The 24,585-nt window shown below is 41.6% G+C and overlaps 1 protein-coding gene across 43 annotated transcripts in view; it reads left to right on the top strand.

The window, feature by feature from the left end:
• BPTF (bromodomain PHD finger transcription factor) overlaps positions 1–24,585 on the top strand; it is a 132,233-nt gene that overhangs the window by 69,240 nt on the left and 38,408 nt on the right. For 40 of the 43 annotated variants that reach the window (XR_016223513.1, XR_016223508.1, XR_016223507.1 and 37 more), the window contains 6 exons: positions 10,235–10,364; positions 10,753–10,891; positions 14,081–14,257; positions 15,263–17,510; positions 21,668–21,792; positions 22,590–22,718. Coding sequence is in view for 33 of the 43 variants with exons in the window: in XM_070060434.2 (XP_069916535.2) it covers positions 10,235–10,364; positions 10,753–10,891; positions 14,081–14,257; positions 15,263–17,510; positions 21,668–21,792; positions 22,590–22,718 (2,948 nt within the window). In the remaining 10 variants the exon portion in view is untranslated. Of the gene's footprint in view, positions 1–7,080; positions 7,175–10,234; positions 10,365–10,752; positions 10,892–14,080; positions 14,258–15,262; positions 17,511–18,787; positions 18,930–21,667; positions 21,793–22,589; positions 22,719–24,585 lie in introns of those variants that run through there. The other 3 variants (XR_016223515.1, XR_016223516.1, XM_089316787.1) reach the window with 2 other exon arrangements.

The following is a 24,585-nucleotide window of genomic DNA, read 5'->3' on the forward strand; positions in this document are numbered from 1 at the left end:
AGTGGTGTAACTTACGTCCTCTTTTTAGGGTTGAGTGTCTGTCTGAGGGTCATTCAGCTGCTTAGATCCAGAACTTGACTTAAGCAGATGATAAAAAAAGATAAAATCCGCAACAAATCTATTTTTAATCCCTGATTATTTTATTAGTATATAAAATAAAAAGTTATTATGGGACAGATTGTTGTGGTGCAGTTAGTTATGCCTCGACTTGGGACACTTGCAAATGTATCAGGGTCTCAGCTACTCCATGCTTCTGCTCCCACCCTGCGAATGTACCTGAGAAGCAGCAGATGATGTCTTAAGTACTTGCTTTCCTGCCACCCATGCAGAAGGCCCAGATGGGCTTCCTGGCTTCTGTCTTTGGCTTGACCCAGCACTGGCTTTTGTGGGTATTTAGGGAATGAATCAGCACATGGAAGACCTCCCTTCTCTCTCTCTCTCACTCTGCTTTTGAAATAAATAGATCTTTTTTAAAAAATAAAAAGTTGTTATAAAGCTAAGGAGTATGAGCCTATGGTAAAAAAATATTTGGGGTTGGCAGTGTGGCATGGTGGGTAAAGCTGCCACCTGTGACACCGGCATCCCATATGAGCGCTGGTTCAAGTCCAGCTGCTCCACTTCTGATCTAGCTCTCTGCTATGGCCTGAGAAAGCAGTGGAGGAAGGTCCCAGTCCTTGGGCCCCTGTACCCACCTGGGAGACTTCCCTGGCTGTTGTGGCCATATGGGGAGTGAACCAACAGATGGAAGATCTCTGTCTCTCCTCCTCTCTCTCTCTAACTCTTAACTTTCAAATAAATAAGTAAAAATATTTTTTTTTAAAAAATGCAGCTACTCAAGAATACAAAGCAAATCATTGTACCCTCCCTGCCTTCCTACAGGGCCCAAATCACAAGTATAATCTTGTAATTTTTAAAATGTAAATGTATTTTGTGCTGCTTTGTGCATGTTTTACTTTACAATAAAAATATTTTTAAGCAAAGTAAATCTAGGGATAGGCATTGTGATACAACAGGTTAAGCCACCACTTGAGATGCCCATTTCCCATACTGGAGTACCTGGGGTCAAGTTCCACCTCTGTTTCCTATCCAGCTTCCTGCTCATGTACCTAGAAGGCAACACATGATGGCCCAAGTACTTGCATTGCCTCCACCAACAGGGGAGACCCAGATGGAGCTCCTGCTCCTGGCATCAGCCTGGCCCAGCCCTGCCTGTTGCAGCACTTGTGGAGTGGGAAATCTCTCTCTGTGTCTCTGTCATTCTTTCTTTTAAATGAATAAATATTTTCTAAGAAGAAAAAGTAAATTTATTCCTACTAACCAGTTTTCTTTTACTTGTCTTCTTTGCTGTTTTCCACACAAAAATCTTGTTGACTTTTTTTCTTGCCATTTTGAATATTATTACTATCAGTAGAAGCTTCCACAAATGGAATGGACTTCTTCAAAAAAAGAAAGAATAAAGTTGGGGCTGGCATTTGAACTAGTGATTAAGACTCCATTTGGCACTTGGGACATCTGCATACAGTATCAGAGTGCCTGGGTTTGAGTCCAAGCTCCACTTTTTTTTTTTTTTTTTTTTAAGATTTATTTATTTATTTATTTGAAAGAGTTACACAGAGGAGAGGCAGAGAGAGAGAAAGAGGTCTTCCATCCAATGGTTCACTCCCCAGTTGACCACAACGGCCGGAGCTGCACTGATTTGAAGCCAGGAGCCAGGAGCTTCTTCCTGGTCTCCCATGCTGGGATGGCCTTGGGCCATCTTCTACTGCTTTCCCAGGCCACAGCAGAGAGCTGGATGGGAAATGGACAGATGGGTCTTGAACTGGCGCCCATAAGGGATGCTGGCGCTTCAGGCCAGGGTGTTAACCTGCTGCGCCACAGGGCTGGCCCCCTGAACTCCACTTTTAATTCCAGAGTCCGGCTAACATGCACCTTGGGAGGCAGATGACTCAAGTAGTGGGGTACCTGTCACCCACATGAGAGACTTGAATTGAGTTCCAGGCTTCTGACTTGGGCCTGGCCCCACCTTGGCTGTTGTGAGCTGTGGACTTTTTTTTTTTTTTTAAATGTTTATTTTATTTATTTGAAAGGCAGAGTTACAGAGAGAGGGAGATATGTGAAGAGAGATTTCCCATCCACTGATTTACTCCCCAAATGACCACAACAGCCAGGGCTGGGCCAGGCTGAAGTCAGAAGCCAGGAATTTCATTTGGGTCTCCCTTATTGGTGCAGGGGCCCAAGGACTTGGACCATCTTACACTGCTTTCCCAGGTACTTTAGCAAGGAGCTGGATCAGAAATGGAGCATATGGGACTTGAACCGGCGCCCATATGGGATGCAGGCATTGCAGGCGGCAGTTTAGCTCATTAAGCCGCAATGCCGGCCCCAGGCTGTGGACATTTGTCGAGTGAACCATCGGATGGGAGGGGTGTGTGTGGTATGTCTCCAAGTAAAATGAAAATTAATAATTAAAAAATAATCTGTAATGATATTCTGGTACAGATGCAAAGAGAAACAAATAGACCAGTGTTAGAGAATAAGGATTCCAGAGCTGTGATATGTGACAACAGTGGCATCACAGAGGACAAGCTATTCAATAAAAGGCAAAGGGTTGTTAGTTACTCATTGTGTGGGAAGTTGTGCTGCCTTTTTCACAGCCCATAAAAATGTCAATTCAATGTAGAATAAATCCTAAATGTGAAAAACAGAACTTTAAAATTCCAAATTGCTGGGCAGGTGTTTGGCCTAGGTAGCACTGGTGGTTGGAACGGCCACATCTTGTATGGGAGTTTCTGGGTTCAAATTCCAACTCTATTCCTGATTCCAGCTTCTTGCCAGTGCACATTCCGGAAGGTAGCAGGTGATGGCTCAAGTGCTTGGGTCCTTGCTACTCCTGTGGGATACCCAAATTTAGTTTCTGGCTGTTCGCTTCAGCCCATCCCCAGGTGTTGCAGGCATTTGGACAGTGAACCAGTGCATGGATTATCTCTTTCTGTCTCTCCAAGTAGAAGCTACAGGGTAAATACAGGGAGTAATCTAAGGCTCTGGATTGAAGTTCCCTCCTTCCCTCCCTCCTCTACTCCCTCCCTCCCTCCCTTCTCTACTCCCTCCCTCCCTCCCTTCTCTACTCCCTCTCTTCCTCCCTCCCTTCTCTACTCCCTCTTTCCCTCCCTCCCTCCTTCCTCTTCTCCCTCCCTCCCTTCCTCCTTTCCCCGACCCTTTGCCTGTTACTTCCTTGCCTTTCGTCCCTGGTGTCCCCCTCCTCCTTCCATACTTCTCACCTTTTCTCTCTCTCTTGATTGTTTCCTTTCCTTCCTGATGCGTACAGTATGTCCTGGGAGGTGCGTAAGGCAGGCAGCGTGTCTCCCACTGATTAGCACGTGGCAGTCTCATGTGGGTGTACGTGGGCTGCGCCTATATGGGTGACTTCCTTTTTCATGTTAAACAAGTTGTACATTCGTAAAATTGTGTGTAGTATGTAAGCGGCAGTGGGGATAATAAATTTAGCGCCTGTGAATTTACTACCCAACTTCAGCGTGAAGAACTTTACCGTTATTTTGGCGGGTTTTTACTCACGTTACCATGAATCTTCCATGAGATAACCACAATTTTTAAGTTTCTGTTATGCTGTTCTTTTTGCTGTGTAAGTTTCATCACATATGTATCAGTAAACAGTAGATTGGTTTCTGTTATTTTTGAATCTTATAATGATGAGTCATCATAAAAGACTGAATCATGAACTGGATGAAGGTATTTTTATTGGTTTTTATACTGTTATCCGAAGGATTAATATTCACAAAATACTTAAGAGCGCCTACAGTTTTATATAAGGCAAAAAATAAAGCCATTTATTAGACAGACAAAAGATATGAACATAGCTCAAATAAGAGGTAATAGAAATAGCCAAGCCGGTGCCGCGGCTCACTAGGCTAATCCTCCACCTTGCGGCGCCGGCACACCGGGTTCTAGTCCCGGTCGGGCGCCGGATTCTGTCCCGGTTGCCCCTCTTCTAGGCCAGCTCTCTGCTGTGGCCCGAGAGTGCAGTGGAGGATGGCCCAGGTGCTTGGGCCCTGCACCCCATGGGAGACCAGGAGAAGCACCTGGCTCCTGCCATTGGATCAGCGCAGTGTGCCGGGCGCGGCAGCCATTGGAGGGTGAACCAATGGCAAAGGAAGACCTTTCTCTCTGTCTCTCTCTCTCACTGTCCACTCTGCCTGTCCAAAAAAAAAAAAAAAAAAAAACCTAAAAGATTTCAGTTTTCCTTGGAACTTAGGAAAAGCATGTTAAAGCCAGGGTCCATTGTTCCATATCCATCGGGTTGTCAGACTGAGTATTGAGAAAGATGTCTCCTAACAGGAGGAGGACTCTGCCAATTTCTTATCACAGAGCAATTGTGTAATGGTTGTTGTAACTAAGAGAACAGTTTGGTAAAGTTAAAAATGCAATTCTACTCTTACCTAATACCATGAAGAAACTCTTTCATGTATATATAAGAAAACATATAGAAGAAGCCTCTTTATAATATTCCGTAGTAGAAACATTGGGAATCCATCCCTAACTGTCCATAATTAGATGGGTTTTAATTGCAATATTACCCTATACAGCAATGAAAATCAAACGAGAAGAACAAGTGTCAGTGAGATTGAATCTGATGAATGTACGTACAATAGAGTAAAAATGATTCATCACTCAAAATGGACTTCGTATGATAACATTTGCATAAAGCTTAAAAGTTTGTGTGCTAATGAAATGCTGCAATATCAGGGGCTTCTGAAAGTTCATGAAAAATGCATATAACTTTTTTTTTATTGGTTTATTTGAAAGACAGAGTTAACAGGCAGAGAGAGAGAGAGAACTCTTGCATCCACTGGTTCACTCCCCAAATGGCCGCAATGGCCGGAGCTGGGCCGATCTGAAGCCAGAGCCAGGACCTTCTTCCGGGTCTCACATGTGGGTGTAGGGGCGCAAGGATTTGGGCCATCTTCTGTTGCTCTCCCAGGCCACCACAGAGAGCTGGATCAGAAGTGGAGCAGCTGGGTCTTGAACCAGCATCCATATGGGATGCCAGTGCTTCAAGTGGCGGCTTTATCTGCTGTGTCACTAAGCCAGCCCCACAAATAACTTTTTAAGATTTATTTTATTTATTTGAAAGGCAGAGTTAGAGAAAGGTAGATAGAGAATCTTCCAGTCACTGGTTCACTCCCCAGATGGCTGCTACTCCCCAAATGGCTGGGCCAGTCTGAAGCCAGAAGCCGGGAGATTTTTCCAGGTCTCCCACACGGGAGCAGAGCCCCAAGCACTTCCCAGGCACATTAGCAGGGAACTGAATTGGAGTGGAGCAGCCAGGACCTGAACCAGAGCTCATATTGCATGCTGGCTTGTAGGCAGTGACTCCACAACACCAACTCCTGTAATCTTTTAATTACATCTTTTCATGAAACTTTTGAAGCCTCCTTGTGTTGTTTCGGGATATAGACTTTGTGTTGTTTGTTTTTGTTTTTGTTTTTTTAAAGATATATTTATTTACTTGAAAGGCAGAGAGGGAGAAACAGAGATCTTCCATTGCCAGTTGACTCCCCAAATGACCGTATTGTCTGAGGCTGGCCCACGCAGAAGCCAGGAGATTCATCCAGGTCTCCAACACTTGGGCCGTCTTCTACTGCTTTCCCAGGCACATCAGCGGTGTGCTGGATCTAAAGTGGAGCAGCTGGGACTTGAACTGCTGCCCACATGGAATGCCGACACCATTGGCGCCTTAGGGATATTGACATTTATGGTGAAAGTTTAAGGAAATGCAAGGGCTATATATTTCAAACTCAAGAAACACAAATGTGTCACACCTGGTTAGAGAGAAATAATAATAATGGAAACTAGAAAAACATTCTGATCTGGATGTTTATGGAAATACTACTTGGTTGAAATTTGTGGGATGCAGAAGAGCTCCTAGAGAAAATTGGTATTTATATTAGAGCATTTATATTTATATTAGAAAAGAAAGGTTGTAAATTAGCTGGGTGTACATCTCAAGGAGTCAGCCAGTGAAAGGAAATGTGAAAGACAAGAGTAGACTTGACGAAATAGAAAACTACTGTAGTCATCATTAGTATTTATAAACCTCTGATAAGATTATCAAGGGGTAAAAAGGCAGGAAAACACAAATAACTAAAATCAAGATTAAAAAGGGGAACATATTAACCAGTATTTCTGATTCTCTGTCACCAGCACAGGTTTCTTTTTAAAGACTTCAGAGGGTTCAGTAGTGTAGTACAAGTTGAGTGTTTATCTGAAATGTGTGGGACTAGAAGTGTGTGGGATTTCAAGTTTTTCCAGGTTTTAGAATGTTTCCATATGCATAGTGATATATCCTGGGGAAGGGACCCAGGTCTGAATACAGGAATTGGTTATGTTTTTTGCACGCTTTATATAATTAGCCTGAATATGATTTTATACAATATTCTTAGAGTACCTATGTTTTGATAGTGAGCTGCCACATGAGGTCCTGTGTGGAATTTTCCACTTGCGGCATCATGTTGGTTCTCTACAAAGTTCAAATTTTGAAACATTTCAGATATTTGATTTAGGGATGCCCAACTTGTATTCAGGCTTCCCGCATCTACATAGAAATGGCCCACAGGGTTCTACTTGACTAGAGGATGTACGTTGGGAAAGAAAGGCCACACTGATCTCAGTCATTCCCAGAAGGGCTCAGGCCGTCCTCGTACCCAGGGAATACACTGCTGGTTGTATCATGGCACCTGTTGGTAGCAGATGGGCAGAACCAGATGATTTTGTAAGTAAGTGCTTTGTCAAGCTTTACGAACCAGAATTTTATTGAATCTTTTACCAGAATAGAAAAAGAAGGAAATCTTACAGATTATCATCTTTATTAGTATAAACTTGAAAGTAGAACTCAACAAATAGAATATTATAGCCCAGTCTCCTTTATTAATATTTATCATTGATTAATAATTGATAACAAATAGATGTGTATACAAGAAATCTTAAGTAAAATTTTAGCAAATATATTCAGGAATAAATTAAAATATAATAAATCATGGCTAAATTGGCTTCACCCTAGGCATGGAAGACTTGTTCAATAATAGGAGATTATTAAAACCATGCTATTTTAAGAAGTCAAAGAAAGGAAACTTTGATCATCTCATTAGATGCCAAGAAGGTATTTGTCAAAGTTTGTTATTTTTTACATTTTTAAATAAAAGTTAAATAGGAATATGTGGAGTCTTGTTTGTTTATTTTTTGGTGAAGATGTGTTTTGAAGACAGTGTTTTTTGGTGATACCCATGAAGAATTCCAGTTTCCATTCAGAAGGAAGAAAACAAAAATGTTCCCTGTCACCACTGCATTAGAGCTTTGTAAAAGCACTCACTTATGCAGTTTGCATTTCAGTGGTGGACGAGGAAAGAGAATCCAAAAACCAACTTAAAGATACGGGAATTTAGCTTTGGGAGCATTGCCCCTGATGTTTGAGGAGGGTGTACTTAAACCCATGCCTTAGCAAAAATATTTACATTGATGAAGATTAAAAACAAAAAAAGAAACTTCAGTAAGAAAGCATGAATTAATTTATGTTTTTGTTGTGATACTTTCTTTTTAAACAGATATAAAACCCAGATGCCATAGAGGAGAAAAGTGGATACATGTATTTAAAATTCTGAGTGGAAAAATACTATTATAATCAAAAGACAGATGACAAACTGAGGAAAAATATTTGTACCACAAATGGAAAATTTCCTTAATTGACAAAGACCTTTTATAAATGAAAAGGACTAATTGTCCAATACAAACAAGACAAAGGATTTGAACAGGCATTTTGCAGAAAAGTAAATGTGAAAGGCCAGTAGACATAAACAATAATTACGTCTCTCATAATTAAAGCACAATTGGGTAGTACTTCTTACCTCTCAGCTGGGCTGTGCCTTTGGAGGTTTGATACTAACTCTGCTCCAGGGATGGTAAGGGATAGCAAGGTGGCTTTATAAATGATGGTAGTGGGAGGTGCACGGTCATGGAGAGCAGTTTGCTGCCGTGTGTCAGCACAAAAAATGTATGAACTTGTAGACTCAGCTGTCCCACCAGCGGGGAATCTGGAGGGGTACTCCCCGAGCTTCCCAAGAAAGACATAATATGTGGCTTATTGCAACTCTGAGGGTAATAAAGCAAACACAAAAGGACCCTAAGCCCGGCACAGAGAATGTGAGTAGAGTTACAGCTCAGTCCATTTTAGCTGACTGTCAGTTGATCTGTGTCACTACCTCTCCCCTAAGGGTTTTCTTGGTGGCCATGAGAATAGAATCTTACTCTAAGATAGCAAGGGTCACAGGTGAGCCATAATGCCACCTCAAGGCATGGCATTCTCAGCGAAGCTAAGCTGTATTTGGTGATGAGAAAGAGCCTGCTTGCCCCATGAACACTAGGAGCACAAACTAGGCCCCTGTCCAGCTCTGAGCTCCCAGAGTGTCCCTGCACGAGTGTCAGTAAAGATAGCTCAGTTGCTGAGCCAGCCCTGGCCTTCTGGAGATGTATGGAAGCCAGGCCCACCAGTACTATGAGAAATGCTGCTTGGTCCTGGCGCAGTTGCTCCCTGCATACTGGAAGAGCGGGGACTGTCAGCTCTCCACCTTGCTGAGCTTGCCCCACTGCCTAGTTCCATGAGTAATGGTGAATGGATGGTATTTGAGTCAGTAAATCCCAGGGAAAATCTACTCCCTTCCCCCTCCTCCATCAGTTTATGAGAAACGAGGAGTCTTGTTGAGAATTTGCTGTACTGCTAGTGTATGGTTAACAGACATGAATGCTTAGCTGGGCAGAGATTTAGTTCAAGGATCCTATGTTCATAGGGACAAAGCATCTTAAAAGATAGGGGAGGGGCTCGATGGAGAAAGGACGGTTTCTGTTGGGAGGAATGGAGATACAGAGAATTAAATCCCATCCCACATCTTTCTAGCACCACTACCCCACGTTAACAGTCCTCTGTTCTTTCTGCATAGTTATGTGTGAGAAGTTGGCTACATCTGCTTAGGGTTTGATAAAAGCAGTTCTGTCTCTAGAAAGCTCAGAGACAGAAGCTGCTGTGTAGGTGTTGGTGCATGTCTGTTTATGACAGAAAGTCCTACTCATGAAACTCATTACATAAACGTGGAGCTCAGCGTAGGCCTGCCTGTTAGTGGTGGATGTCGGGATACCTGTTTTCCTGCCTGAGAAACAAGTGATGTTGGAGATCAGTGTGGACCTTCCTTTCTCAGCCTTCTCACTCCAGTGGGGCAGCCTCTGGGCCCAGTTGTGTGTGGATATAGGAAGCTTGGGTTCTGTTAGTGTACTCCATGCAGGCCTAAATTCCCCAGTGCTAGTGAGATTCAGAAATACTGGTTGATAGATCCGGATGGAGTTCCTGATACCTCATTTCTGCTGGCCAAGTCCTGGCTGTTGCAGCTGTTTGAGGAGTGAATCAGCAGGTGGAAGATGTCTCTCTGTGTCCCTTGCTTTGCCTTTCAAGTAAATAAATAAATTTAAAATATTGATTGATAAAAGTTATGTGATTTGTTGAGTCTTTGTTTTTTGGGGAGGGAAAATTCTATGTCTTTTTAATACGGAACTAGTTTTTGTAATATGTTCATGCAGTGATATGTTTTTAAATTCTTTAAAATTGAAATATTTTAAGACTTTTATAATAAATACTTAATTACTGAAATTATTCAGTTACTTACTTGCTTCTACTGACTTTCTGAAATTCACATTGGTATTGCCTGGCAGTGTAGGAACAAACCTATACACATGAGTTTTACTAATCCAGCTCCAACCACCATATCCTGTTACTCTGTATTCTTCTCCTTTTTGTTTCCAAACCTGGCATAAATGCAAATATTTTGATTAAATCACATGAGTGATTTGCAAGGGCCTTCTAGTACAGTTATTCATTGATGAAAAACTGTAGTGTGTACTGTCAGTACCTTTTGTGTAAATACATAATGGGCTATGTAATATAGCAGTCCAAAAATTTTAGGGTAGGCACGAAATAGTTCAGGAATAAATCATAAGTACTGCTTTGTGGGGGAGCAGATATATTTTTGCCCCCTTTGTTTTTTATTTTCTTTTGTCCGGATTATGAGATTATAACCAACCAGCCTTCAGACTCTCACCTAATTTTAAAATGCTGCCTCTCTTGTTTATTTTTCAAAGTTAAGTGTAATTTTCTTTGTCTCTATTCATGTGTACTTAGATTGCACAGGATGACATCAATTGAAAGAGAAGAAAAGGAAAAAGTCAAAAAAAAGGAGAAAAAACAAGAAGAGGAAGAAACAATGCAGCAGGCCACATGGGTAAAATACACATTTCCAGTTAAACATCAGGTAATTTTTACTCTAATCTTTTAAAATAGTGTTAACCATTTTTTCCATAACTTTGAATGCTTAATATTTTGTTTTACTTTTGGCACAATATTTTAATTAAACAAGTTGAGACAAAATACATATTCTGGCAACTTTATAGGGATAAGTTTATCTTTATTGACTATAGGAGGGTTATGCGACCATTTGTTGAAATTGTAATAAAACTGTAAAATTATGCTAAAATTTATTTATTAGAAAAAAGTAGTAAGTTCTTTTGTAAATCTTTGATTCTTAACAAAAACTTTTAGTTTGCCTGACTCAGTCTTGTTAGTAAAAATGTTTAAAACCACACCACCTCAAAAGCACTATCATTCCTCTGATTTAATCAAAGTATTTTCGTTTATGCCAGGTTTGGAAGCAAAAAGGAGAAGAATACAGAGTGACAGGATATGGTGGTTGGAGCTGGATTAGTAAAACTCATGTGTATAGGTTTGTTCCTAAACTGCCAGGCAATACCAATGTGAATTACAGAAAGTCAGTAGAAGGAAGTAAGTACCTAAATTATTTTAGTAAACTTACTATTTATTATAAAAGTCTTAAAACATTTAATATTTTAATTAGTAATAATTATTTTCTGCATAACCATTTATGATTTGTATTTTTTAATAAATTATAGTATATTGGCCATATTTGGGGAAAAGCATATTTTCGAAATGTTTAATAGTATATGCAAAATTGCTAATACAGTTTAATTATGAACTCCAAATATTTAAAAAATTATATTGGGGCAGTTGTTTTGGCTCAGTGGTTAAGTTGTCCACATCCTGAATCAGAGTGCTTGGGTTTAAGTCCCAACTCCTTCCCTCTCCAGCTTTCTGTAATGCCCTGGGAGGCGGCAGGTGTTGGCTGCAGAACTTGAGTCCCTGCTACCACTTGAACACGTCGGTTGAGTTCCAGGCTCATGGTTTTGGCCTAGCCCCCAGCTCTGGCTATTGTGAGCATGGAGGAAATGAGCTAGTATATTGGAGAGCTCTGTCTTTTTCTCTCTGACTTCCAAACATATCAAACTAAAATTTTTTTTTTAATTTTGTTACTTAAGATTTGAGTATCTACAATTTCAGTTTAAAAAATATAGGACTTGTTAAAAAGATCTCAGCTGTTTGATTGTAGTGTTTTCAGAATTTTAAGTTAATATTAGTCAACTTCTTAAAAAGTCAATGTTATTGATACCTCAGTATTATTGTACATAACAAAACCAGAAAGGAGTTGATACTGGGCATCCATAAGACTGTCACATAAATGAGCTGTTAATCTGTTGGCTAACAAACTTCAGTATTTAGAATCACAGAACTCTGGTGGTGAAGTGCCTTCTTAAGAGACTATCCAGGCCGGCGCCGCGGCTCACTAGGCTAATCCTCCGCATGCAGCGCCAGCACACCAGGTTCTACTCCCGGTCGGGGCATCGGATTCTGTCCCGGTTGCTCCTCTTCCAGTCCAGCTCTCTGCTGTGGCCAGGGAGTGCAGTGGAGAATGGCCCAAGTGCTTGGGCCCTGCACCTGCATGGGAGACCAGGAGGAAGCACCTGGCTCCTGGCTTCAGATTGGAGCAGCGCACCAGCCGTAGTGCCCATTTGGGGGGTGAACCAACAGAAGGAGGACCTTTCTCTCTGTCTGTCTCTTCTCACTGTCTGCCTGTCAAAAAAAAAAAAAAAAAAAAGACACTATCCATTTTCACATCTTGTTAAATGAGCAAATTATTTCTTGGAGATGCTGTGGGACATACTAAAGTTCACACATGTGAAGAATAAAGAACCCTGGCCAAAACCCATGTGTCCTGGCTTCTGTCACCCTTTCTGCTCTCTACCGGGTATCTCTCCTTGGTCATCTAAATGATTTTCAGTAGCAGTTCTCTTAGCTATGCAATATAAACTGCAAATTTATACTGTGATGTGTTCTTTTTTATTTTTATTTATTAATTTGAAAGTCAGTTACAGAGAGAGAAGGAGAGGCAGAGAGATCTTGTATCTGCTGGTTCACTCCCTAGTTGGCCACAACGGCTGGAGCTGCGCCAATCCAAAGCCAGGAACCAGGAGCTTCTATCAGATTTCTCACATGGCGCAAGGACCCAAGGAGTTGGGCCATCTTCCACTGCTTTCCCAGGCCATAGCAAAGAGCTGGATCTGAAGTGGAACAGCAGGAACTCAAATTGGCGCCCATATAGGATGCCAGCACTGCAGGCCAGGGCATAACCTGTTATGCCACAGAGCCAGCCCCCTGATATGCTCTTTCTTTGACACGTTTAGACTTGTTTAGGACATGATGAGGGTACTTGCACTTGCCTTCCTAACTGATGTTGCCAAATTGTGAATGGTTCTGCTAAGCCTGGAGTTGGAGGTTTGTAAAGGGGCCTGTGACTGTCTTAGATGCAGTAGATGCTCAGTGCCGTGCTCATTACTCAATCTTGTCATTATCTAATTATACTCATGTTAAATATAGATTATAGCAAATTCCAAAGGATCATCGCAAGTTCTTTTATTAACATTTTGTTGCTCCAATTACCCATTTAGCATTTAGACTTATACAGAGTGTTTTTTATTTAATTGTATCTAATCTAGTTTCACCTGTGAAATAAAATCCAGATTATTAATATACAGATTACTTATGCTTTTTCAGATTTATTTTATAGCAACTTTCCTTAGCATAGGCTTTTCTGCTACTCAAATGCTGGATCCTGGTCTGTTCAGGGGCCAGATTGGCCTTTCTTGAGCCTTTCAGGGAGACAAAGGGAAGAAAGCACCAATGCGAGTTACATTGTCCAGGGCTCCAGGCTTAGAAGGTCACAGCAACCACCAGCTAATGTCAGACCCATCAGTCTCTATAATAATGGTTAACTTAGATCGTGTACTGAAGGCACAGATGTGCTAAAAAACAGAAATTTAGTTCAGGGAACTTTTTTTTTTTTTTTTAAGATTTTATTTATTTGAGAGGCAGAGTTGTAGACAGAGAAAGGGAGAGACAGAGAGAAAGGTTTTCCATCCACTGGTTCACTCCCCAAATGGCCTCAGTGGCCAGGGCTGGGCCAGACTGAAGCCAGGAGCCAGGAGCTTCTTCTGGGGCTCCCACGTGGATGGAGGGGCCCAAACACCTGGGCCATCCTCCACTGTTTTTCCAGGCCATAAGGAGAAAGCTGGATTGGAAGAGGAGCAGCCAGGACATAAATCAGCGCCCGTATGGGATGCCAGCTCCACAGGTGGAGGCTTAACCTACTGCGCCACAGTGCCCGTCCCTCAGAGAACTCTTATCTTGGTGTCAGAAGAACAGTGTCAGATTTGGGTGGCTGCTGACTGTGTGCCTTATCTCTGCTGTCTAATGTCACTCTAAAAGTAGGCATTTTTATTCTGCATTGATTTTTAAGCTCTAATAAAGAATACATATGATATCTTTTATGTCAGGTAGACCTTTAATGGGGGAAAAACTCAAATGTTTAATAGTTGTCTACTTTACGTATTGGGATTCTTGCAGCTTGTAGATAGGGCTATATAAGCTCTGTTGGAGCAACTTTGTTATAGGTATGTAGTCCTGTAGAACCTTTAGCTTTTCTTCTTTTTTAATGAAAAACAATAAAATATTATAGGCTGGGAAATACTTGATTGTTTCTATCAAATTACATATTTTAAAATAAAGCAGATTGCTGATATTGGAAGTACCTGTAATTGCCATATACGTGGTTCCTTTTAGCCAATAATAGTATGGATGAAAATATGGATGAGTCAGATAAAAGGAAAAGTCCACGGAGTCCCAAAAAAATAAAAACAGAACCTGATTCTGCGAAAGGTGAGGTGAAAGATTCAGACTCTGCACAAGGAGCAGCCCAGAGTGAGATGGACGTCTCCAGGAGTGCCGAGAAGGACCAAGGTAAGGGAGCCCGGGGAGGGTGGCCTGGGCATCCTAAGAATGCCCTGGATCAGGTTCACTCCCCAGAAAAGACATTGCCTGTGTTGTCTTTCCTTACGTTGGACCTTAACTAGGAGGCCAAGTGTAACATTGTCTTTCTTTAGTAGCAGTTTTTTGAAGCATAATTTAGATCAGACAGTACACTCAAACTGTGTAAGTTCAGTGGTTTTTAGCATATTCACAGAATTGTTCAGCCATTGCCACATTTGATTGTAAAGCATCTTTATCACTTTGAAAGGAAGCCTCGTAGCACATTAGTTACTTCCCAGCCCCTCTCAGATGCTCCCAGTCCACCTATCCATTTTCTGTCTCTCCATTTATCTATTTGGGACATTACAAATGAGTGGAATCGCAGCATATGTGGCCCTCTGTGACTAGTGTCTTTCCCGTGGCCTGTTGTTTTCCACACGGCATCCATGTGTAGTAGGTGTCAGGACTTCAGTCTGTTTTATTTCCAAATAGTACTCCTTGATAGGGATTTCCCACTTCGTGTTTACCCGCTGACCGGCTGGTGGACAGCAGGCTCTTCCTGCCTTCTGGCTCTTGTGAATTATGCTGCTGTGAGCGTTTGGGTGCAGGTTTCTTTGTATTCACATGTTTCCACCTAGCTTGGATCTCTGCCCAGGAGTGGAATTACTTGATCATATGGTAACTCGATGCTTAATGTTTTCAGGACTTTACATTGTCTGTTGTAAAACATGTTTTTGTAGATACTTTATAAGCTAGAAAATGCATGTACCTAGAGGTACATGCTGTAAAATGCTATACAAAGTCTAATGTGAAGGTGCTGGTATTTGCAGTAGCCTGCCACAATGTAAGTAATTTTTAATTTTGTTGCATTCTATTATTTTTAAATACTAATAATAGAGTATTATAAAAGTAGGTATTTTTAAAAATTAAGACGTTCTCATGAGTTCCTCATTTCAGAGTAAAATTTGCATTTATGTAAATGTCTTTGTTTCGCAGATGTAAAAGAACTTTTAGATTCTGACCATAATAAATCCTTCAAGGAAGAACCAATGGAAATAGATGATGATGTGAAAACAGAATCCCATGTAAATTGTCAGGAAAGTTCTCCAGTAGATGTGGTCAATGTCAGTGAGGGTTTTCATCTAAGGACTAGTTACAAAAAGAAAGCAAAGTCATCTAAACTCGACGGACTTCTTGAAAGGAGAATTAAACAATTTACACTGGAAGAAAAACAGCGCCTTGAAAAAATGAAGTTGGAGGGTGGAATTAAAAGTGTGGGGAAATCGCCTACAAGTTCTTTGAAAAGTCTTTCTGAATCACCAGTAACAACAACAAAAGAAGGGTGTCAGAGTGACTTGGTTAGGCAGGAGCAAAGCCCCCATGCAAGTAATGAGAAATCTGAGGACTTGACTCAGGGATGTTCAGAAAGTGATTCCTCGGTCCTTGAAACTGGTGATCCTGGTCACACCACAAACAAACTTTACCCAAAAGAGCAAGCGTTAGCTGATGTCTCCATACAGAGCCCAGGGACAGACTGTCAGAAACAGAATTCTGTTGAAAATGACATAGACGAGAGTCTCCCGGAAGCTGCCAGTAAGGGGCAGGAACCCAGTAAGATCAAAACCAAAGGAAGTGGTTTTTTCATTGATGACGCTAAATTAGTCAGTGCAAATTACGTTGGTACCTTGGTTTGTAAGAACAAAAAAGCTCTCATGCAGGAGGATAATGACGCCGTTTCTCCTTCCAAGAGCGGTTTACTTCCCTCAGCGCCCAGAAGCACAAAAGCCGTGGACTTGGAAGGAAAGTTGGGCTGTGACTCGGAATGTAGTAGCACTTTGGAAAATAGTTCTGATACTATGTCTGTTCAGGATAGCATTGAGGAAGACATGGTTGTTCAGAATAGCAAAGAAGGTATTTCTGAACAGTTCAGAACTCAAGAACAAGGTGTGGAAGGCTTGGAGCCATTGCAGTGTCAGTTTGTTTCTGGTAAGTCCCCTGGAAACGGTGATGACAGGCTGCAGGATAAGGTCACTGAAGCTAATGGTAAAAAAACAAGTCAGCAGAAAAAGTTAGAGGAGAGACCAGTTAATAAATATATTGATCAACTAAATCTCAAAAACACCACTGACAAAAAGAATAATGAAAACAGAGAGTCTGAAAAGAAAGGACAGAAGGCAGGCGCTCTTCAGATAAATGGAAAAGATAAAGCAAAAGTGCATTTGAAAAGTGAATGTTTGAAAGATCTCTCTGAGAGCAAACTAGTGAGTGGTAATGTTGAACCAAAGGTTAATAATATAAATAAAACAATCCCTGAAAATGACATTAAGTCTTTGACTGTTAAAGAATCTGCTGTAAAGCCATTCATTAATGGTGATGTCATCATGGAAGATTTTAATGAAAAAATCAACTCAGAAACAAAATCACGGTCGCCAAGTTCTTCTGATGCTGAAGGTAACTACCAAGAAAGCTTGGGGACCCTGCCGTCAACCAAAGAATGTGACAGTACGCAGACTGCCACACCTCCACCATCTTACTCAGAAAATACTTCAGCAAATCAGATGGAAGATATGGAAGTTGAAACCTCCGAAGTTAAGAAGGCTACTCCATCACCCATGACTTCTGGAGAGGAATCTAATCTCAGTAATGACTTTGTTGATGGAAACGTCAATGGAGACTCTCAAAGAAAAACCGTCATCACAGAAGTGACCACGATGACATCCACAGTGGCCACAGAATCAAAAACTGTCATTCAAGTAGCAAAAGGCGATAAGCAAACTGTGGTCTCTTCCACAGAGAATTGTGCCAAGTCCACTGTCACGACCACGACGACAACTGTGACAAAGCTTTCCACACCCTCCACAGGCAGCAGCGTGGACATCATCTCTGTAAAGGAGCAGAGCAAAACTGTGGTCACCACGACAGTGACAGACTCCCTGACCACTGCAGGAGGCACACTGGTGACGTCCATGACTGTGAGCAAAGAGTACTCCACAAGAGACAAAGTGAAACTGATGAAATTTTCAAGACCCAAGAAGACGCGTTCAGGTACAGCTCTGCCATCCTATAGAAAGTTTGTTACCAAGAGCAGCAAGAAGAGCATATTTGTTTTGCCTAATGATGACTTAAAAAAGTTGGCCAGAAAAGGAGGAATCCGAGAAGTCCCTTATTTTAATTACAATGCAAAACCTGCCTTGGATATTTGGCCATACCCTTCTCCTAGACCAACCTTTGGTATCACTTGGAGGTATGTGCTCGAAAATGTATTTGGGGGAGGGAGAAAAGTTGGAAAGAATTCTCTCACAAAAGTATCTCATTTAAATAGATGAGGTTATAGAGATAAGACAGGGAAGCGTGTTCTTAATGCCCAAGTTAGTAATGGAAATAAGATAGAGAAAACTTCAAACTCGACCAGCCAGCTGGTAGGTGCTGAAGGTGCTTACTTAGGGAAAAATATTTAAAGACTTAAAATTTAAGGGAATCACTTAAAGTGAAATTCAATTTCATAAGACAAAAGGGATATATCAGTCATGGCTGCTTTTGTGATTTAGCTTTCCAAGTTACTGTCGTGTTTCCTTTGGGAACAGAACAGCCATAGAATTGGATAATCACCGACTTTCTGGAATGTTTTACATTTTATTTCCATTTCTGTAAGGCAATTCATAAAAACATAAAACATATGAAAACATGTCTAAATTTCATCATGATTTGGAAGTCTTCCTAATATGATTTATTTGCATGATGAACATTTGTTTTCAGAGTTTTCTGTTATTTGTAAGAAAAGGTAGTCTCTCAGATTTCTTAGGACTTTTCTGAAACCCAGAAATAGTCCTATTTAAAAACTTTCTGGGCACTTAGGTCTGGGAATGAGTCATAAGTTCATAGTGTCAGCAGTTGTAAAATCACACAGTTTATGTTGGGAAGGGTTCTTACAAATTCTTATCCTTTATATATGTACAACAGTTTGCCTCTAGCTACAGAGGGACAGAATTAGAAATAGTTCCTAGTTTCCTAAATGCCGTTCTGGTACTTTATCTGCTATATCACATTTCACACATTTGACCTTGCTTTGTCCTTTTTTCATGTCTGTCTCTATCTTTTCACCGTTAAAATCAAGAAGGATGGAACCTAAACAGTGAAAACATGGAGTTCTGGGAACAGGCTTGGTCATCAGGGTTGATCTTAGTTGCAGCCAGATTTTGCTAGGATCCTGAAGTTACTATTGCTAAGCAGATTTCATTTCTCTTTATGCTTTTTTCTATGTGTCTTTTAATATGTTTCAAATTTCTTTAAGTTAAAAATCATACATTTTTATTGCCTTTCTTTTTCAACCAGCTAATGTCAGAAAAGTCCAAACAAAGTAAATAAGTGCTTTACTGTAAAGGAATTGATTGACTAAGACGGTGGACCAGTCTCAGTTTGTTAGACCAAGTGTATTATGTCTCATCGTTTGATTTTAAATAAAGTATCATCACTCCGTGACACATTCCATAGAGACAGCTGAAAAGTACAATTTCTCTGCAGGGCCTGCAATGAAGGATTTGCAGAATCCTGCAGGGAATCAAGGAACTCTGCATTACAATTCATGGATTTGTAGGATTGCTCTGCACTTTTCTGCTTTCTTCATTGAGAGCGGTCCCAAAATGTGTCCTTGACTGTCCTGCAGGTAACTTCTTTCCCACTGGAAAAGTTACTGTGTACCAATACTTGAACTTGAATGACCTGGCCGTTGTGGAGGCCGGCCTTTCTGCTCGTTTCTGTTCTGAAATGGAAGGTTGGCCTGACAGGGAAGAATTTTTCTCTGAATTCTGGAGGATCAGTCACTAGTCCTAACCTAGTGGTGGTCAGGGCCCTTCTCTGCAGTGCTGGGTTTCAGGAGCCTGATGTTACAATGTATTACTCTGTACGGTGGCACCATTTGTGTCTGTATGGTTAATCTCTAATTGCTTAATGGAAAGAAATACCTCTGGTTCATACTGAACACATATTGCCTTCACATGTATGCTGAAGTCTTAATTTGCTTAAATTGACAGAAACATAATCCCTTCTGTTTAACAGAAGCGTGGGCAAATGTATAACTTCGTCCTGACTTTAGACTACATTTAAAATATATAAATCACTATAAAAACCGTGCATGTGAAATGTGTTTTTATACTAACACTTGAATGAAATACATCTGTAGCTTCGAGTAGGCGCTAGGAATGCCAGAGGTGCACCTAAGATCCTTTTTCACTTAGTCTTAATGCTGAGCAATATAGGAAAAGTGAAACCTTGTGTCACAGATGCAGTTGAGCCTCATTCCTCTCCAAGTTGTCCATTCCCTTAGGCCCTTTCCCCCAGGCCCTGGATCTGTGTTCCATTATCTCAGAAGTGGTGGTTGTCATCCACAATGCCAGCGCATCCTGTGAATGTTCTGAGTGAGCTGACGGACGTGCGGACTACTGCAGGGAGGGAAGGAGGAGGCACTTGTCAGCTGTGGATCACACCTAGGAGAAGTACTTCCCTCTAAAACCCATCTAATGCTGGATAAAACCTCGGAGGCTTTAAAATACATAGTCTTGGCCGTTCTTTACACCTTCAGTCTGCTGCAGCATACCTGTCTTCCGCCTTCCTCTCTCATGCCAGCCTCGTCTCCTCCTGCGCCCTTACACCCCTTCCCTCCAGCCCAGCAGCCCCGATGCGGTTTCTGTGGGCAGTGTGTGCTCCTGCACGCTTTCCTCGTGAGTGTATGTGTGCCCTTGGCCGCGCTCTGCCACTCCATACCCCTCACTTATCCTTTGAAACTCCAGCAGAGGTCTGATCCCCACCCCTAAGCCAAATCAGATGTCTCTCCCTTCCCCCCACCAACCCTGTAGAACAGAGACAGTCTGTGTTCCCAGATCCTTTCACAGAGTCCAGCTCATAGAAGTATTTTCTGAGTAGATGAATGAATGTGCAGGCTGATAATCCAGGACGTGTGTGTTCCTTCCCTCGTGGTAGTTCCATTTTGAAACAGGAATGCTTTATTGTCACATGAGGAGTGATTGGGGGGAAGAGGAGGAATGAGAACAAACCTTTCTTTCCAAACAAATGTTCGTTTGCTTTCCCCCTGAGACCAGAGTCGCCTAAGAGTTTCTGTGGATGTGGTCTGAAAGTGACAGACGCTCGCCCACCTCCCATTTCAGGGCATCCCTGCACTCGTTAACCTCTCCTCTCAAAGTTTAGAGGTGTTCTGTCCAAGTCAAAGGATTCATAGGGAAGGAGCACCAAGAAGAAAATACCGGTGTCACCGGTGCAGGTGGGAAGTTACTAAGAAGCTGCAGTAACTTTGGCCAGAGCTTTCCCTGTGTCACCTCAGTTATACAGGGGAAAGCACGACCTTTCAAATGCAGCATTGTCTAAGCTTGACCTCTGACCTCTGATAGTGGGACAAATCATTTTCATCTTACAGGCTTTTTGTGCCCTGCAGTCAGCCACAATGTTCATTTAAGTAATGTGAAAATGTCAACAAAGTAATTACACAAAGACCCTGATAGAGAATTGATAGCAAAATATTTTATGGCCAGTTCTGTTTAGGGCATGATATTCATTGCAGTTGGAAAACATTCACTTTGAAATATGCTTGTAGTGTTACTTTTAAAAGAACATTAAAAATGTTTGTTAACTTTTCATACACAATGCTTAGGGGAAAAGTGAGAATGCAGAGAGATTCCCTTGTCTCCTGACTAGTCACTAATATAGTGTTGTCCTTTTTCTAATAATGTTTTATTATTCACTGTAAGATTCTAAAACCACACTAATGTTTGGAAGTATCATTAGTATTAGCAATGTTCATCATCTAGTAGTTCGTGTTTTGAAGAGCCACCATTTGCATACAAAACTTTCTATCCATTTGGAAAAGTCTTGTTACTTTTGCAAGATGTCTTTGGTTTTGCTGAGCTTTTTGAGAAAATTTAAACATTTTCAGGTTTTGTTATCAGCAAAAAATGAATCAGTCAAGATTGTATACTTCAAAACTCCTCTATCATGTTTAGTAACACAATCGTTTTTCTGTATTTGCCATCCTTAATTTTTCTAAGAGGTGCTTTGGAATTAGGTTAGATTTATAAAACTTTAAAAGCTTGTTACCTTATCAACCCCTTACCATGCAATATGCTCACTTTACAAATACAAATTTATATGGCATTTGAAGTGACTGTAGATCTGTTTTAAGCTGTTACATGCATGTTATGCCTAAGAACAAAAAAATTTTGTTTGTCAGCATATAATGCCAGAGTCTTAGAGAACTGTATTATAGGTGCTAAAGTCATAATAAGGACAAGAAACATAGCATTCAGTTTAGCAGAACATGTGTTTGTGTGTGTGTGTGTGTGTGTGTATGTGTGTATGTGTACACATCTGGTTTTACTTGGATTTTTCTTTCAGGTATAGACTTCAGACTGTGAAGTCCTTAGCTGGAGTGAGCCTGATGTTACGGTTACTGTGGGCAAGCTTGAGATGGGATGACATGGCAGCCAAGGCTCCTCCAGGGGGAGGGACTACCCGGACAGGTAGGGGGAGTTATTTTCTAATTTAAGCTTCAAAGAAAATCACCTAACCATTCACTTAATTTGTAAGCATTTCTGTTTGTGAAAATAAAGTGCTTGTTTTGTGAAAACACATTCACATGCTATAAAATCCTGGGGTTCCCAGGGGGTATTCAGATTTCATAAATGATTGATTCCCTCGTACATGAAGCAGCCTGAAGTTTAAACAGATATTTATTGTTGTGGAATGCAAGTCCACAATGAAGTTAATAATTTTGACTATTTATTTTATTTATTTGAAAGTCAGAGATCTTCTGTCCTCTGGTTCATTCTCCAAATGGCTGCAACAGCCAGGGCTGGGCACAGCTGAAGCCAGGAGCCTGGAAATCCATCTGGGTTTCCCCCATAGGTGACAGGGACCCAAGCACTTTTGCCCGCTTCCACTGCTTTCCCGGGTACAATAGCAAGGAACTGAATCAGAAGTAGAGGAGCTGGGATTTGAACTGGTGCTCACATGGGATGCTGGTGTTGCAGGCAATTAACCCGCTGTACCACAACGCTGGCCCCAAATGTAAGTCATTTAAACTAAGACATCTGGAACCCTGTACTTGCCACCAGGAGCAAAGCTGTACACTACAGTAGTGTTTTGTTCGGTGTAGAAGTTTTCCCTCTGTAAGTTCACTATGGCAGTCTAACAATAATCTTGTTGTCATCGATTAATCAGTCGCATTTCCTTGCAGAAGCACCAGATAGCATATGTACTTTCTAGTCTCTGAGAATTTTAGGTGGTTATTAATACTATGTGACTTAAATCACCATAGAAACTTCTGAAACTGAAATCACAACAACAGAAATAATTAAGAGGCGAGATGTTGGTCCGTATGGCATTCGGTCTGAATATTGTGTCAGGAAAATCATTTGCCCCATTGGAGTTCCTGAAGCACCCAAAGGTAAGGAATGCAAAGAATTGGACGCTTTCATTATTAACCTGTTAGTCATAAACTTTGTGAGTTGAAATTTGATTATAATTATTTCCTTAATTATTTATTCAGCTTTTGAAAAAGACATTTTTTACTTCTGACTCCTGTATTTAATACAAGACATTTAAGTAACAGACATCAAGACTCCATGATGCCCACATTGATGCCTTAGCACAGGTGCAGTGAAGATGCGGGGTGCAGACTGATGCCAGACCATCAGCTCCAAGGGCAGCTCCCTGCGTTCTCCAGAGTCTTCTGGGTCCGGCACCTGGTGCAGAGCCCTAAGTGTAAGGCTGTTGTGAAATACTTGAGTGCTCAGGGTACATATACTCTAGGAGTCAGAAAAAGTACTGTGGAAACATTGGTAGAGCAGCTAGCTAAGAGGCAGTAGGCAGCAAATATGTAGAAGAATGAGACTCAGCCCCTGTTTTTCAGGAAGCAAAAAAAAAAAAAAAAAGATAATAGAATTCTGATATCATTATGTGTGAATGCCTTGCAGTAAGATAGGAAAGATTTGTAAGTGGTACATATCTGAAAAGAAGCATGCTAACAGTATCTTGTAGATAATTCTGAACGCCTAGGAAACTCATGAGAATGAAAAGTGACTAATGCCAAAAAGAGTTATTTGAAGTGTCCAGATTGAAGTTTTACAGACAGTGATTACTTTAAAGTTTTTAGAAAAAATCTATTAAGAAATGTGTTTTTAAAAATGATGGCCTTCGGCACTGCAGCTCACTAGGCTAATCCTCCGCCTTGCGGCGCCGGCACACCGGGTTCTAGTCCCGGTCAGGGCGCCGGATTCTGTCCCGGTTGCCCCTCTTCCAGGCCAGCTCTCTGCTGTGGCCCGGGAGTGCAGTGGAGGATGGCCCAGGTGCTTGGGCCCTGCACCCCATGGGAGACCAGGAAAAGCACCTGGCTCCTGGCTCCTGGCTCCTGGCTCCTGCCATCGGATTAGCGCGGCGCGCTGGCCGCAGCGCGCCGGCCGCGGCGGCCATTGGAGGGTGAACCAATGGCAAAAAGGAAGACCTTTCTCTCTGTCTCTCTCTCTCACTGTCCACTCTGCCTGTCAAAAAAAAAAAAAAATGGCCTTAAAAAACATATTATTTTATAAAATTTCTCCCCAATGTACTTAAATTTTAAATGTAAAATTGTTTGACCTTTGGAACTTGTTACACTAACTTTAAAGCTCATCTTGGAGAATAGATGGCTAAAAGTGGCCTCTTGGAAAGGAACACTGTTAGGGCAGCATTGTCCTAAGAGAGGGTGAACGTCATGCGAACAGTGCGGCCTGGCAGGGGAGTAGACAGGCAGGTGGGAGGTGTTCCTGACAGGACTTCAGCCTCCTCGATTTTTTAAAATCTTACCATTAGGCAATTTTGTTTATCTTAATCTTTGCTTTTCTTGGTAACTTTGTCAAGGGAAGGTACATCTTGTCAATTTGTACATGACAAGGATGTCAAACTCACCACGAGTGCAGTGTGCTGGGCTTGGGAAGGAAGTTGTGTCCAGGTTAGGATCTGAAGGCTGAGTGCTGGCAGGTGGCTGAGGGAGGGGCTCGCAGTGTCCCAGCAGGGGGGACAGGGCGTGCCTGGGCTCGGAGGTTGGCCAAGCATGGCCCATGAGCCGTGCTGACTGCCTGCTTGTGTAAATAGTTTGATGAGAACACAGCCACGTTGCTCACGTAGGTGTTGTCTTTGGCCCCTTGCACCATACAAAGGCAAAGTTGAGGAGCTGCAGCAGACTCTCTGGCCTGCAGAGTCTTGAGTATTTGTACCATGTGGCCCTTTAAGAAGAAACCGTTTGCCAACTACTGCTTTTTGTGATATGAGAGGAGATG

Source organism: Oryctolagus cuniculus, chromosome 17, assembly GCF_051225735.1.
Source record: "Oryctolagus cuniculus isolate XC-2025 breed Fujian yellow rabbit chromosome 17, ASM5122573v1, whole genome shotgun sequence".
NCBI classification, from domain to species: Eukaryota; Metazoa; Chordata; class Mammalia; order Lagomorpha; family Leporidae; genus Oryctolagus; species Oryctolagus cuniculus.